The sequence below is a fragment of the Perognathus longimembris genome, chromosome 10 (genome assembly GCF_023159225.1).
Source record: "Perognathus longimembris pacificus isolate PPM17 chromosome 10, ASM2315922v1, whole genome shotgun sequence".
NCBI classification, from domain to species: Eukaryota; Metazoa; Chordata; class Mammalia; order Rodentia; family Heteromyidae; genus Perognathus; species Perognathus longimembris.
This window is the reverse complement of record NC_063170.1, coordinates 35,121,985-35,139,249: the sequence shown is the minus strand read 5'-3', so window position 1 is coordinate 35,139,249 and position 17,265 is coordinate 35,121,985. Positions and strand designations below refer to the sequence as shown.

The window sequence follows — 17,265 nt, the reverse complement described above, 5'->3', positions numbered from 1 at the left end:
AAGGCCCAGGACTGGCCAAAAAAAATAAATAAATAAGTAGTGTATCAGCATTCACCCAGGACCAGGGTATGCTAGGTATATCCTAGAATTTCCTTTCCTGCTTTTGATCCCAGGTTCAAGAATTCTAGCAATAACCCAGGAAACACACACAACACTTCCTTCTTGCTCTTCCCTCCATCTTCTTCCCCATGATCCCAGATGTTTCTTAGCATTATAGTGATTGACTGTTTACTTGTTTTACATGAAACTGGAATTTCATTATAAAAATGTTACAGCACTTACTTAATTGGTACTTCTTCAATGTGCAAACAAGTCATTCTTGGGTCACACATGACCACTATTGTCTCTTGCCTCTCCTTGCTGGGTCAGTATCTATTTTGAATGACAGTGAGTACTCAGAATCCCAATTTCAGAAATTTAGCTTAAAGGAATTGGCTGAGTGACAACAAAACTTTCTATGATAATTGTCATTAGGGAATTTATGATTGCAAATAATGGTGATTCTAAATGTCTACCAATAGGCTATCTTAAAATTACAGCCCATCCATAGAAGGCATACTATGTTATTTGTGCAAGGGATTTTATGGTTTGTTTGTTTTTTTGTTCCAGATAGGATCATGCTATTTACCGCAGGCTGACTTAGAACACTTTATCCCAGTATGGTCTTGAACTCTTGACCCTCCTGCTCTAGAAACCAGTTGTAGGTATACACTTAACTCCTGTCTCTGCAGACTTTTTAATGACATTGAAAACATTTCTCTTGTAGCTGAGTGAAGTGGCATGTATCTATAGTCCCTGCTTGTTGGGGTTCAGCTTTGGCCTTGAGGGGGAAGGGCAGAGGAGAGCGCTCCCGAGAGGCTGCCCTTCCCCCAACCCTGGGGGAATGCGGAAGCAGGCCACAATTCTCTGGGTCCGGAACCAGAAGAACTGGCTTTGCGACCAGCCCCCCAACTTTCTCACCAGCCCATGTGCTCCCCATCTTCGTGGGCTTTGCCCATGGGGTGGTGCTATCCAGGTGACGTTAGCTCATGAGGGGGTCTTACAACAAGCTTGCCAGTCTATCACCAGCTCTTGGTCAATCACCCCTTTTCTCGTCACCCCTACTATATCAACTGTTAGCCACTCCCTTATTAAATCAGGTTTGCTCTTGAAGCGTCTCCGAGATCTGTCTGCGCCTGGCTTCCTTCGTGGGTAAGGAGGGAGGACAAGGGATCTCCTACGGCCACGTGCACCTGAGGTCTTTCCTGAGCCCCCCACTCCACTCTGGCCTTACCTGTGGGTCGGGTGACCAGGGGAGAGGGTGAGAAAGGGAGCGATTAGAGTAGAGCCTGAAACCCCCGTGCCAGGGGAGACGACCGAGCCCGGCACCTGCTAACTGGAAGGCTGAAGCATAAGCCTAGATGTTTGAGGCCAGCCTGGGGTACATAATGCTAGCTCACCCCCTAGCCTCCCCCCGCCAAATCAGGTAATGAAACCTAATATATAAGACTGCACAATGCACCATGACTCCCTCTAATGGGAGGAGGGAGAAGAAAAATGTGGAGCTAAGTAAGATTCTCAATCAGTTGGGTGAACAGAGGCCCAGTAGACAGAGATCAAAGGAAGATGTAGGAAGACTATCATGAAAAGAAATTTTACTGTAATATAAGCTTAGTTTGATTCAAAATTGCACATAGTTTGAGAAAGAATCTATTACATAGGTACTTGTTATCTTTTCTTTTTTATTGGACTAACTTTCCCACAATTTTACTTGAACAGGCTAAATTTTTAAAGGCAAATGAGATTACAGGAAGAAATAAATTAATAGTGGGTCAAGGGAATGGGTTATATATTGGTTACGACAGCCCTGTCTAGATTACCAGTGACCTGGGGATAAATCTCCACTCCTTCCAAATACCACTGTGATCACTCAGAAGCCAGGATGGCTGTTCTGCCTATGACTGAATGTTCTGGCTTTGAAGTAAGGCAGCCCTCTTCTACTCTTTGCTAAGTGGAAGTCCTGGGCATGATCACTTGTCTCTGTGGACTTTATTTTCCTCATTTGTCAGTGGGGATAACAATAGACATAATGTGCTTGTGAGATAAAATGGATTAGTCCTCTGGGTGTAGTGATGGGTGCACCCATTTAGGGTGGACAGTGGTGGTTTTTGACTAAAACACCTGGCTATTTCTTAGTGCACTCAGGGCTGAGGAGCAATAAGCTGGTTGTCTTCAGTGCTGTGCTGGTCAGTCTTTTTGTTATGGTGACCCAGTACTTGAGAGAAACAATTTAAAAGAAGGAATGATTTGTTTTTCTCATATTCACAGGTTTTACTCCATAGTTATTTGGCACCATGACATTAGCTCTGAGGTGAAGACAGCCAGGTAGCAAGAACATGTGTGGAGGAGACTTTCACCTTATGACAGAGGAACAGAAAGGATCAGAGACAAAGTATAGCCCCCAAGGAGACACCCACAGTAACCCATTTCCTCCTGTTGAGACCTACATCTGAAAATTTCCAGCACTTCCAAAAGTAGTGCCACCAGGCTGGGTCCAAGCATTTAACACATGAGTCTACAGCAGCCATTTCTTTTTTTTTTTTCATGTTTCATTCAATTTTATTTGTATTTTGGCTTTTATTGAATTCATATTGAATTTGTGCTTGAGGCATGGCATTTTCATAAACAATAAATTTCAGTGCTGAAGTTATACTTTCAGAAGCCATTTTCACCATGGTAGCACAAGGTTTTTAATTTTCACCTGCTAATTACACAGCTGAAGGCATACAAGACTATCATCATGGTTTGATAAAGTTGATATGGAGAAAATGTTTCTTTTGAAAGAGTTCAGCATAGAAAACAGTAACCATTTCCAATTCTAAGATGAAATACTTTTTTGAGACAAGGTCTTGCTATGCAGTTCAGGCTGCTGTGTACACCTGTGCAGACAGGTCTCAACCTCATAGCTTGTTATCTCATCCTCCTAGGTATTGCAGTTTCAGGTAGACATCATCATGACCAACTTTACTTAATAGTGTTACAGAAAACATTTCATATTCAAACTTTTACTTCAGCCAGGCACTGGTGGCTTATGCTTGTAATCTTAACTATTCAGGAGGCTGAGATCTGAGGATTGAAGTTCAAAGCCAGCCCAGGCAGGCCGATCCAAGAGACTCATACATACTTCTAAACAGCAAAATGCCACAAGTGTGGCACACACACACACACACACACACACACACACACACACACACACACCTCCTCTCCCAACTTTCCATTCCTAGTTTATCACCTTTAATTCCAGCCTCCAATAAAGTCTTAGGGTATGAACAAAATACTCACTTTGACTTGTTTTATTTAAGGTGGGCTTTTTGCCTCCTTAGACATCTCCTGACACTCTTGTTTTGATCTTATAAACTCAGTGCTTATTTTTGAGTGTTTGTGGAGTTATAGTCACTGTGACCTTTGCCTAGGCCAGTGATTTTCAACAGGGAGCTATCTGTTCTGCCTACCAAGAATCCCTGAATATCTGGAAACATTCTGGAAACATTTTTGTTTTATAACTTGCTACTGGCATTTAGTGAGTGGAGGCCACACATTCTGTTAAGTATGCTGAAATCCACAATAGAATATCAGTAGCATGTGTGTGTGTGCGGGTGTCTTCATATACTGTTGAGAAGCCCTTGTCTGGACTAAGCAGGGCAGAGGGCAAAAGATAAGAAAGGTATAGTCTTTGCATGAATTCTAGACACATTTTACATTTTGCATGATTCTCACCCCACCACTACTAGTCCAACACTTGTCTAAATTTTAGTTGTTGAAAAGGGGTATTGTGATGCTTTAATTCTGTTTTCTGTCATAAGGGTTTAAGCTTCCTAACAGATAATTCCAAAACACCTTACTCCACTGCCATACTGTGAGAACTTCTTCCCATAGACTACAAAATGCCCTTAACCAATAACTACATTGCTGTCATGTGGCACAGCAATACAGAATGGTTTAGCATTTCCAGAAAGCTGGTAATCCCCCTTCAACATACCAGAGCAGTGGCACTAATAGGCACTTCAGAGAGAGCTAGTCATAATTTCTAAGTTATGCAGATAGGTGGATGCTCAGCTTCATAGATGACAGATGTATGGTATCTGCAGGTGGATGGATAGCAACTCAGACTTACACCAAAACATGCCTTCCACCTGTATATTGATTAGAGTCATAAATTACTTTCTTTGAGCCTAGATGTTGAGCTGGATGCTCTACTACAAAAATTGTCATTCAGACCCACAGACATCTACTGGGCAGAAATAGAACAGACAGATAGGATAGGTGGAGGTAAGTTAACTTAGCCACAGGCCTGCTTTCACTGATGTATTATTTGAAGGAAAAGTAAATCATAAACCAGTGTAGGGTGGGAAAAGTTTCAAAAAAAGTTCCATATTCACTTGTAAGATCTCTTCATCCTAAATCTAGATAAAAACCTCTCACTAGATAAAAACTCTGAACGAAGACATACATCTTTGTTTCAGCTAAAAATGGAATCCATAATTACACTGTTTATCTGCTTTGTTTCCTTAATGAAGGGAACTGTGGAAACCCATTTCTGCCTGATTATCACAAAGGTATCATTTTGTGCAGTTGCACAAAGGGAATGGGAGCTTGCTGGCACCCAGTCATGAATGAGGATACATTCACAGAGACAAAAAAGGAGGAAGGCTTTTCAAATGGCAAATCTATTCATTCCCAATTGTCTGCACATAATTGCTGTGAACCCATCAGCGATTCTCATTAGAGACATTTGTTGCTAAGGGAAAATTAAAGAAATCCAATTGTGTGGATACTCTATTGGATGCTTCACAGTGAGTTGCAGGTCATGATGACCTTGGCTTTAGCTATCCAGTATCATCAGGGAAGGAAACAGAGTGATGTGATGGTAAAGACTGTTGGCTTCTGGATGTGACTGCCCAGGCTCACATCTGGACTCGACCACTCACAGTGACTTTGAGCAAAGTACCTTAACTTCACCAAGCTTTGGTTTCTTTATCTGTAAAATGGAACAGCAGAATCTTACTTACCATGTAGTGATGAAGATTCATTCCTCCAAATGTGCAGTGTTAAGTGTGTAGCAAGTGCTTAGAGAGTATTGGCCATAAAGTTTTTGGTTTTCAACTGCTCAAGTAATGAGGGTGGTGGGCTGAGGTATAGCTTAGTAGAGCACATGTACATGAATAAGATCCCAGGTTCAATCCCCAGCACTGGAAGAACAAAAGAAAAGTACGTGATGTACCACTCTCTGTGAGACTTAGGACAGTCTGACTTTTAACTTTCAGTTCTTTTTGGGAGCAGAAGGAACTGGCCTACTAGAGCACCATACTGTGTATCTGTACTTTTGTAGGACTGTGACTATTGAATGCCCAGAATTAAATAATCCCAACAGGCTCGTGGCAAATTTGGCTATTGGTTTAAAGTTCCACAGATGATCAGAATAGTTGTGCCTGGAAAATGTGTAGGGTGGTGTTTTCTGTAGCATTCTTGATAAAGAAAGGTCCATGTTATTTAGATCCAGTGTGGCCATGGTTTTACATAATTTGTACATTTCCCCAAAAGCACATCAAATAAGTTCCAGCCAATCTGTAGTCATGCTGAAAATAAACTCAATGTTTATCACCACATCAGCACGGGTACCCTACAATTGTCAAAGGAAAAAGAAATTCATTTCCAGAAAGCATCATGGCCAAATGAGTTTTGCCATAGAAAGGATTGGACTCATTCCACTGAAACGAGGCCCAGGCAATTAGAATTAGAGATGGTGAAATTATTGTGCTTATTTAAATCATGTGTGTGCATGTATGTGTGTGTGTGTGTGTGTGTGTGTGTGTGTGTGTGAGAGAGAGAGAGAGAGAGAGAGAGAGAAAGAGAAAGAAAAAGACAGAGGAGAATGTGTGTATGTGTGTGTGCTGCCTCACTGCCCCAAAGACACTTCCTTCCTTCTTTCCTTCTTTCCTTCTTTCCTTCCTTGCTTCCTTCTTCCTTCCTTCCTTCCTTCCTTCCTTCCTTCCTTCCTTCCTTCCTTCCTTCCTTCCTTCCTTTCCTTCCTTCCTTCCTTCCTTCCTTCCTTCTTCCTTCCTTCCTTCCTTCCTTCCTTTCCTTATTTCTTTCTTTCATTGGCCCAACTCCATAAAGCAGCAAAACATATGTGCTACAAACAAATAGCTCCAGTTTAAATTTTCTCTTTGCTATAATAGTCCCTGGGTAAATTTGGGCAGTTTATTCCATTCCTTGTTCCTCCACTGAACTATCTGCAGGCAGAGATCAAAATTGTTCCTACCTCAGTTTATTTTTAATCATAATATTTTATTATTGAATAAATTAATACATGTAAAGCAGAACAGCATCTGGCACACAGAAATTCCATAATACAGTTTCTACTGTGTATACATTTTTATATGCTATTTGCATGTGGCCTATATACTTATACTCTGACTTTGTGTGGTTAACCTTTACTTCAATTCATTCTTTTGAAATTCTTTAAATATAAAAGAGAACTTCTTACTTCAAAATCAGAATTACTCTCCATACAATGAGATTATAAAAATAAAAACTGAGGAAATGTTATCAAGTTGTAGCCAGATCCAATGAGGTTTTAATTTCACCTCTCCAAGTTAAAAAGAAAGAAAAGCAAATAAAGAAGTTGAGGTACCCAACAGATGAATGGATTTTTTAAAAAGCATGGTGTATACCATGGAATATTAACTTATCCATGATGAGAAATGCAGTTATACAATTTGCACAAAAATGGATGGAACTAGACATCATGTGGAACAAGATATACCGAGTTCAAAAAGTCAAGCATCACTCAAGTATGGAATCTAGAGTTAAAGTAATGGGGGTGATGATAATGATGAGACTTACGGGTAGAAGGACTGCTGGAGGGAATTTGCTGGAAGGGAGAAGGGAAAAGAAAGGATATGGAGGAGTGAAGAGGATCAAAGTACACATATACATATAAAAGCAGCGTAACGAATCCCACGAAACAACTTTGAAAAGGAAGGAGGGATGGCAGCTAAGGGACACAATAGAGGGGGCGAAATTGTTCATAGAACACTGAACACATCACTGATGTATACTCATTCAAAAAGAAAAAGAAATAAAAAATATTTAGGGGCATCGTGTTGGCAACTTAACAAATGGCTCAGGATTCTGAACTCTTTCATAATTTCATGAATCTAAAACTTTTATGAGCTTTTCCATGAGTTTGACATTGCTTCAAAGTAAAAGCTATCTCTAACATATAAAAAAGTAAGTGGTAAAAATTCCCTCCTCACAAAACAGAGGCATAGTTTGAGAGCTGGGAGAATGAGGTTCACACTACATGTCCCTCTGGGTTGTGACATGCGCCTGGGTCACCCGAGAGGAAGGTAACTTGCCACAGCACTGAGGCTCCTCAATCTTTGTTTACTCACTTGTAAGGTACCATTTGGGAGCATCATTAGCTTGGTAGGCCTTCAAAGAATAGCACTGCTGGGTCCTGGGGCCTCTAAGGACAATACTGACTGCTAGGTCCTTATAACCAATGGAAGCAGAGAGACAGCCATTTGCTTGAAATTACTACCAAAAAAGAAATGGCTGGAAAAGACCAGAGGAGGAACAATAAAAGTCATGGGGAGCAATAGCCTATACTTAAACAGCACTCCCAGTGTGCCTGTGACTTCCAAATGGTTCTCATGCAACCACATGAACTTGGTGGAGAGGAGGACACTGGTGGGTAGAAAGGTTAACAACTCACCTAATATCACACAGCAGTAACAAAATGCATGCTCCTAGTTACTACATAGCCCAGCCTCTGGCATTCTGTGCAGTCTGTATATATGTGCATGCATGTGTGTGGATATCTGCTTTCCTCTGTCAGGAGATGCACAGGCTTTAGTCCATGCATGCCATTCCAATTGAGGTGATGATAAACATCTCTCCTTAAGATCTCTGACCCTTTCTTGAAGTCTCATGCTCTAACTACACTAAGAAAAATTCTATTACATGCAAGCCACAAACAATTATCTCCAAATAAGGAAAGCTAAGAGAAAAAGCCTATCCATAAGAAACAGTCATGCTAGTATATAAATACTTCAAATGTATTTCAGTGATCACCCAACAATTATCTAATTTCTAGGCAATAGGTAGCACTCTCAAAGCAGTATGCAGGATAGACAGCTCACCATGGTTCTGACCTTCAACTAGTGGTATCCAGAATGTAATTAGAAGTTATAATCACACATCACTTAGTTAAAATCCTTTTATTTTTAAATTGCAAACCATATATTTCTATGTGGACATCCATAAACTTTGTACAAAGTTTGTATGTTGGAGACCGACAAGCATTCTACTGAGAAAATATTAGTGAGCAGGCTTCCTGTGAAGTGTACCTGTTACCTGTGGCATCCCCATTTTATAGGTAAGAATACTGAAGCCTAGCAAGAAGGAGCACAGTGAGAGTTGTTTCCAACTTGTCTTCACCCTTAACCACTCTGAGGTAGCATCCATTATCGTCATACTCAGGATGGCAGAATTCCAATGCTCACGCTGTTCCTGTCATGGCTCTCATTATTATCTGAGTTTACTTACTGTGTTCCAGGTACTATACTAAATTCCCCAAACATAGTGTTTCACTCCTCACATCAACTTCTGAGAGAAGACCTCATGATCTTATAGTTTACAAATAGAAAACAGACATTTTTGGAACAGATTCACTGGGTGTAAATTGTTTAGCATAATTTATTTAACCACCAGGTCTTTACAGTGTACCTACTGTGTGCACATCCATGTGCCAGGGCTATTTAGTGCTTTGAAATTGACATGCTATTATTGGACAAGGAATTCATAAATAGTAAGATTTGGTTCATGGCTGTGCTTCAAAGACAATATGTGTTTTACTATTACAAATCTCAATGTTCTTTCTATAATAAAATGATGTGATTGTATCATGACCTTTGTCTCACCTTAAATAATATACCATAGCTTTTATACATTTATTCAGATGTGCATATGTGTGGCTGCTAAATCTGAGTGAGTGACGCCAGAGACCCCATGACTGAAGTTCCAGAAAATAGAATTCTTATGATGCATAAATGATAGCTGATCAAGCCAACACAACTGCTTCAGGAATTATAGCTTATAGAGTTGCTTGGCAGACAAAATCACTTGACTAATTAGAAAATAATGCATTATGCTGTGCCTAGAAAAAGCACAGAGCAGCAGAAGCAGAACTGCATTCTGAGTTGCTGTGGGCTGCTGGGCACAACACTGAGCCTGTGAATTGCATCCTTCATCTGTTTTCTTTTGTTGTCCCCCTTTATTCCTCTAGCCCAGAAACTGAAACAGACCCTGGAGCCCTGTGATACTGAGTATCCTGCCTTTGTCTCTGAGCGCACAATCAAGGAGACCACTGGAAACATTGCTTGTGAAGACTGCACCAAGTAAGCCATGCCCAGCTCCACTTCCCCTTCCCTGCCACACACCCCTTGCTGATTCGTATAAAACTTTCTGGGGGGCTGGGGATATAGCCTAGTGGCAAGAGTGCCTGCCTCGGATACACGAGGCCCTAGGTTCGATTCCCCAGCACCACATATACAGAAAAAACGGCCAGAAGCGGCGCTGTGGCTCAAGTGGCAGAGTGCTAGCCTTGAGCGGGAAGAAGCCAGGGACAGTGCTCAGGCCCTGAGTCCAAGGCCCAGGACTGGCCAAAAAAAAAAAAAAAACTTTCTGGATGGGCAGCCACAGGACACACTGTTACACTGAGCAAGCAAAACATGGCTGTCCTCCTACATGGACATTTGTTTCTAGCAGCTTGGAGGAGGCATCCTCTGGTCTTGTAAGGTGTGTCCAGGATTTGTTCAGAAGCATTCAAAGCATATGACAGACACCTCAGAACATAGATTGCAGTTGTTGTTGATGTCTGGAGAAAGCCTTAACTGGTGTTTTTCCAGGTGATACTTGGCAAAGCAATATCTTTAGGTGTCTTTATTTCAGGTATCAAGGTTTCAGATTCAGCTGAATCCCTTGTAGTGGAAATGGTTTCTTCAGTGATCTAAGGTGTTTTTCCCTGTTTACTCATGTGATAGAGTGTATTTTATTAGTTTTATTGATCATCTTGGAGTTTCTGATTTCCTCCTTCCCATTGGGTAGTTCCCTGTTGGAGTAATTTGATCTATTCATGCTGATTTGGGTGTTCTGTGTTTCTTTATAATTAGACTCATTGTGTTGTATATGTGTTTTCCTGTTCCTAGGTTTATCTGTTCACTTTCTATGTATGTTTTTAATGCATTTATTTTTTAATGTAGTGTAATTTATTCCGTGATTCATGCATTTGGTTTCTTGTTTAAGAAATTATTCTCTTCTCTAGTAACATATATATGTAATATATATTCTTAAATTTTTTTTTTTTTTTTTTTTTTTTTGGCCAGTCCTGGGGCTTGGACTCAGGGCCTGAGCACTGTCCCTGGCTTCCTTTTGCTCAAGGCTAGCACTCTGCCACTTGAGCCACAGCACCACTTCTGGCCGTTTTCTGTATATGTGGTGCTGGGGAATTGAACCCAGGGCCTCATGTATACGAGGCAAGCTCTCTTGCCACTAGGCCATATCCCCAGCCCTATTCTTAAATTTTTAAAATTGTCTTTAAATAGTTGTATGAAGGAACTGTCAATTAACAAAGCAGTTTACAAATACATTATATCTTGGTCAAGGTTACTCCTTTTATTCTGAGTACTTTAATAGGTTGTCTTCATATTCAGAACTATCATCTCTCGAATTTGCTTTTGTGTCAGGGGAGTGGCATGAGTTAGGATGCTGATGTGGTCCTTTTTGAAATAATTGGCCTGTGCTTTTTTTGAAGAGGGGTAGTGTTTGGGATCACACCTAGGGCCTTGTATATTTTAGGCAAGCACTCCTATTAACCTGTACTTTTTATTGAATAGTTTTAATTTCCAGTCATTTTATAATGACATTCATAGCCCATTTCTATGCAAATATGTTTCCTGATTTTATGGTTTGTCAATACGTACATCAATATCATATCATGTATTGTTAGTTGTTAGAGTTTTATAATATGACTTGATAGGAGACAACATAGCCTTACCGTATTTTTTTGTTCTCCTAAATTGGTTGGTAATCTATGGCTCTATATTATTTCATATTTTTGAATCAGCTTGTTAATATCCATGAATTCTGCTAAGGTTTTCATTAAAATTCCATGGTGTTTATTAGTTATAGACTAATGTGAAGATAACTTAATTTTTTTTATAATACTGGACCTTCCCATTCATAAAATAAATATATCTCCTTATTTATATGTACAATTCCATGTGTCTCACTCACCTTATAATTTTATTTATATTACATTTATACCTGGACAGCTTACACTTTTTGAGAAAGGATAAATTTAAATGTAGTTTTCTAATGTGTTACACAAGTATGTGAGAAAATTACTGTTTATCTATATTAAATATCTTCTAGCCAACAAATGGATAAATACTTTAGATCTAATACTTTTGACTTCTTGCATAAGCAGTTATGGCATATATGATAATTTTCCTTTCTAATTTCCATACTTAATTATTTTGTTGCACTCAACATGATACATTACTGAATAGATGCAATGAGTAGTCCACCATGAATATTTCTTGATTTTAATAATTGTTCTAATAATATCATGTTATGCATGCATTTATTTTCTTTAATTGTAGCTAAATATAAAGAATGTAAAATTTGCCACTTCAGCCATTGCTGTTTCTATTATTTATTTCTAAAATTGCCATGGAATTTTGTTAGCCATTCATTCACTTAAGGTAAACTTCTGTAAGAGTTTTTGTTGGCATGGTTATTACTTCAAGCCGGAATTGATATTGAATTTTATGAAAAAATATTTGTATACCTATTTTAAAAATAATTTCTTTTAAATATGTCCTTACATTGATTAAATGTACACATTTTATGATTAAATATGTACATTTCACGATTTAAAATAGATACTACATTCAGACAGATATATAATCATGCATTGCATAATGACATTTTGGTCAGTGATGATATATCACCCATATGTTTAGGGCCACATAAGATTATATTGCCTAGTGATGTACTTTACGTGTATTCAATGATGCTCAGTGATGAAATCACCAAATGACAATATCTCAGAATGTCACTAAGAATGCATGACTATGTGAGTATATGCATGCTCTTAAGGACCTTCAGTATTGGATAGATGAAACACACTTGATTTCCCTGACTGAAACTTATCAATATAACAAAAATCAAAAGTATATTGATAAATTAGCTGGTTATATGTTATAAATTTTATATTTGTGGTCAAAATCAAAAGTTTCCTATTATATTATCACTTGTCTTTTCTATTAAGATCTCTTTTTTGTGACAAAAAACACATGGAGACTTTCATTCTGTAATATCTGAAGCATTTATTTTAAGGTAGACTATATATTTCTTGTAGCTATGGTAGAGACCATACAACTCCGAAGGGCTGAGAGTTGTGAGTGTGTAATTTACCATTATTGAGTCAGATTCTTTTGTGGCTAGATATCTCTAAATTTTTTATTTCTTTTGAAAATGATTCTAGTTATTATATTTCTTGGAATGTTGCTGATTTCATCTCACTTTTCAGATTTATTGAATGCATTTATAACTAGCATTCCTTTTTGACTGAAATGATACCATATTTGTGATTTTGGCCCCTTTTCTTTCAAAAGAATTCTACTGATATACAAAAATTGTACACATTTATGGGATGCCATATGATGTTTTGATACTGATATAAACTGTGTAATATTCAAACTAGGATAAACACGTCTATCTCCCTAACTTATAACTTTTCTTTATGTTGAAAACACTAACAATTTTTTCTTCTAATTTGTTTGATGAAATATATACTACATGGCCCTTTTTCAAACTTGTGAGCTTTTATATCCTCCTTTTTTTCTGTCTTCCTGCTTCTCTCTCTGCCAATTCTCTCTTCCTTTCCAGATTGCCAGAAATATGTTTGTTTTGTCTTCTATGCTTTGAGTTTACTGTTTTCATTTTTGAACATTTCTGTGTTTGATGTTCAGCTTCCCTATGTATGTGTGTGTTTCTGCACTCTAGTTTATCTCCATCAACTTAATATATAAGCTTTCACTATTAACAGTACTAAAAATTTTCTAACTTTAAAACATTTTTGATCTGTAAAGGTTTAAGTAGTGTTTTCATTTTCCTAATACACTAGTTATCTTTTTTATTATTGATAGCTACATGTTTTTAACTGTATGTGGAAAGTTACTTCGTATTATAATACTTGTCCACATGGTTTTGAAAACAAGTTGCACTCCCTAATAGTGGGGTACAGGGACCAATATTTATCTATTGGACCAGTTGTGCTGATTCGGTTCAAACTTTCCTTTCTCCTTTTTCTTATTTTCTTTGTTTCTTTTTTGGTGGTGGAAGAGGTTTCCAGTTTAGATATCAGTCTTTTACCCAAGCTATGGATTTTTCCGGAGATTCACTTCTGCTTGCTTTCTATATTTTGTACTTGAGTTACCATGTTCATCTTTTAAAAGAGTATTAATCTTCCTAGTTAACAATTCCTTTCATCCCTGTGTTAATTACCCTCTTTACATACACATGTATTCAGTTTTCTAATTGCACAGATAAAGTAGCTCTTCCACAGGAAATATTTCCTAGGTATATTTTCCCTTTTCCTCTCTTTCATTGTTTGTACATTAAGGTTTTGCTAGAGATAGCTGGCTTTGAAATTTTGATTGTCTCCTTTATATGCTAGTTTTAATCTTTTAAAATTTCCTATATTTACTGATAAGTTCAGCTTTCTACCATCAGTTTATAGCCTTTTTGTTTCCCATTTTTTTTTCTATGCTCCTTGTTCTTTTCTATTTTATTGACTTTTTGTTGTGTTTTGCCTTCTATCTGAATTTGTAGTGTTTTCTCTATTCTTTTTACTTGTATTTATGCAAAATATCCCTGAATCCTCTTAGTAGCTGCCCTCCTACCTTTTTAAAGTTTAACATGTTTCTATTAGTAGAGCCCCTTCTCTCCTCCAAAACAAACAAGAACTTAGAGTCCTCTAACTTGAATTGATTTTCATTATATTCAGATATTTTAGCATGTTAGTCCAAAAGTAATCCATTGCTCTTACCGCTGAATATGGTAAATTACATGTTTATCTCTGTTGCCACAGTTGTTTAATCACCATTGCAAAAAATGATTTTTAAAAAACAGTACTTTTGAAGCTTCACCAGGAATTATTTGGGAGCGGTAAACTTCCTCCTTCTGTAGCTAAAATGACTTATTTAATTGCACGTGTACTCTGCAGTAATGATTTCATTGGCCAGAATTTAAATTGGAATATTTTGAAGGTATTCCTTCATTGTCTACTGACTTTGTAGCTTGGCTTTCCCCTTCACTGATGGGTTTATACTGTTCATTTTCTGTAATCTGATGTTTCACTGATGTGATTGTAGATACACATTTATTTGTTTGCTTATGTGCTTTATTCTGTATAATATGTTTAAATTCACATTGAAATTTGCTAGTTTCCTTTTGGTCTGCTGCTTAAAATATCTGATTACTCTCCAGTATAGATGACTTCCTAAATGTTTTATTTGCTTCGTTTGAAAATAGGCATTTCTCTTACTCAGTCATCTTAGATCTCTGCACTAAATTGTAGCAGCCTTTTTTTGATGGTTCAAGTAGTTTAAGTTTAAGGATAATGATCTTTTCTTTCTTTCTACTTACTGTTATGGCAGATTATTTGCTAGTATAATTTTTTGCTTTTTTACTAGGAAGTGATCTTTCCTATTAATTATTATTTCTGTGAAAAAAGCATAGAGCTTCCATTTCTTTTTACAGTACATTTGCATTTGGACATCTCTAGTGCATCCTATTAGCAGTGACTACCTAGGAATAACTATTATGCAAGTTTTTTTTTATTTAGGAGACTCTGTACCATGTAATTATAGTACATATTTTCCCTAAGTAGTGTGTAGTTTAGGCTAAAAGTGATTTCTCACAGGCAGTATTGCTTTTCCTGTTCAGATGCAGATTATCAGCTTTTTTATACTTAACTATGAATGTACAAGTTGGCTTTCAGGAGTTGTTTTTTTTTTCCTTGTATGTTCTCTTGTATTTAAACATGTTTGTTTGGGTTTCCTGTGCTATCCAGCGTGTCTGTGCCTTCACAGTGCATGGCTTGCATATTTGCTCAGTCTGCCATGTCATAGTTTACTCTTCTCACTGGGGATATGCTAGAGCCACACAGGAAAGCACTGGACGATGGTGGCTCAGCACAGGGGATACAGAGATCAGAGTGTCAGTCCTGACTCATTAATTACTGTGTAACCTTGGCAAGAAAAGTTTTAATTCTGTAAAACTCATCTTTTCCCTTTAATCGCAGAAATGATAGTAGTGTTTCTTGGGCTTATCACAAGAATTAAAAGAGAAAAGTTGTGTGTGAGTTTAGAACAATGTCTGGAACAGAGTAAGAACTTAATGGCCACATTTGCTGCATGCATAATTCAATTGGCTGAATAGTTGTAGGTATGTGAATGTCCACTAAATTACAAAGTCACAGTGGAATCCTCAGTGTGCTGGTGCTAATAGGCAAGTCCTCTGCAGAACAGTAGGTCATGAGGGTACTAATAACATGAATGGGATTAGGACTTCTATATTTTGTGGGGGTTTTGCAATTTTTTTTCTTTTTCATGGTAATGGGGTTTAAATTCAGGGCTTTGTGGTTACTAGGCAGATGCTTTACCACTGAACTATGGCTCCAGACCATTTTATGTTGGTGTTTCTGCTCTTCCTCTTCCTTTCTCTCTTCTCTTCCCTTTTTCATTTTTCTTCTCTTCCTCCTCTTCCTTTTCTTTCTGCCTCCTCCTTTTTCCTCCTCCCTCTTCCTCTTTCTTCTTCGTTTTCCTCCTCCTTCTTCCCTCTTCCTTCTCCTTTTCCTTTACTTCTCCCTTCCCCTCCCCTCTCTCTCCTCTTCATAGTGGAGTTTGCACTCAGGGCCTCACACTCTCTCTTAGCTTTTCCCCCTTAAATCTAGCACTCTACCACTTGAGCCACACTGCCACTTCTGGTATTAGCACTTTTGGAGAAGAAAGCTCAGGGGGTCTGTTTGGGTTTCCTGCTCTGTAAGGACAGTGCTAGGGGGAGCCATCATTGAAAGGGAGCCCTCACCAGACACTAAATGTTCTGGGCCTTCATCTTGAAACTCCCTTGCCTCCAGAACTGGGAGCACTGTAGTTCTGTTGTCAGAAGATTACTCCATCTAACGTATGTTGTTAGGGATTCCAAGTAGACTGAGACGTATGACATATACACATACTTACAACATGTTAATCCCACAGTACTCTGTTGAAATGTGAATTTTCCTTTTCATAGTCTACCAACATTTAACCCATATTTCCCATAGACAAAGGAAAACTGTGATTGTGTGAAGTTGATTCCACCAATTTTATAACTGCTTTTGGATCACACTCTAACTGGAGTCATCACAACTACAATCTAATTATATGTGGAAGAATAATTGAGGATTCTTATTCCATTACACTTGAGAAAACCAGTAAAATAGAATGAGGATTACTAAGACAGGAAGTATTATTCCTTATTACCTCATACTTAGAAACCAAAGATGGAGTTCAATTAAATAATTTAAGTCAAAGAAATAGCTTCCTGGGCTAGACTTTGAGAAGGAGGCACAAGCCATTCCTGCCCCCATAGCCTTTGTAGATGAGCCTCCTGGCAGTTCCACTGCACAGTGCTTGTAGAACTAAGTGGAACCCAGGAGCTCAGGAGGCTAGTTTGAAGCAGACAAGCAAAATGCTCCTTGGAACAAATAGTTCCTATGCAAGAGCACTATATGGGGTGGGGGGCACACGAGGAAATATGCAAACATCCAGGCAGAGGAAAGACCCTCAGTTGTGGGAAGGTGAGGAAAGCCGGGGAGAGATGAGGGAGGAGGGAAGGAAGCAGAGGGCTGAATGGTATCATCCTGTTGATCTTCTTAAGAAGAACCAGTCTGCAAAGGACCTCAGATACTTTCTTTTTTTTTTTTGGCCAGTCCTGGACCTTGGACTCAGGGCCTGAGCACTGTCCCTGGCTTCTTCCCACTCAAGGCTAGCACTCTGCCACTTGAGCCACAGCGCCACTTCTGGCCGTTTTCTGTATATGTGGTGCTGGGGAATCGAACCTAGGGCCTCGTGTATCCGAGGCAGGCACTCTTGCCACTAGGCTATATCC

The 17,265-nt window shown here is 38.5% G+C and overlaps 1 protein-coding gene across 1 annotated transcript in view; it reads left to right on the top strand.

Moving 5' to 3' along the window:
- The window catches only part of Cacna2d3 (calcium voltage-gated channel auxiliary subunit alpha2delta 3), a 929,381-nt gene that overhangs the window by 869,414 nt on the left and 42,702 nt on the right, over positions 1–17,265 (top strand). Inside the window, exon 34 of the mRNA XM_048355814.1 lies at positions 9,332–9,443. Within this exon, the coding sequence (XP_048211771.1) occupies positions 9,332–9,443 (112 nt within the window). The remainder of the gene's footprint in view (positions 1–9,331; positions 9,444–17,265) is intronic.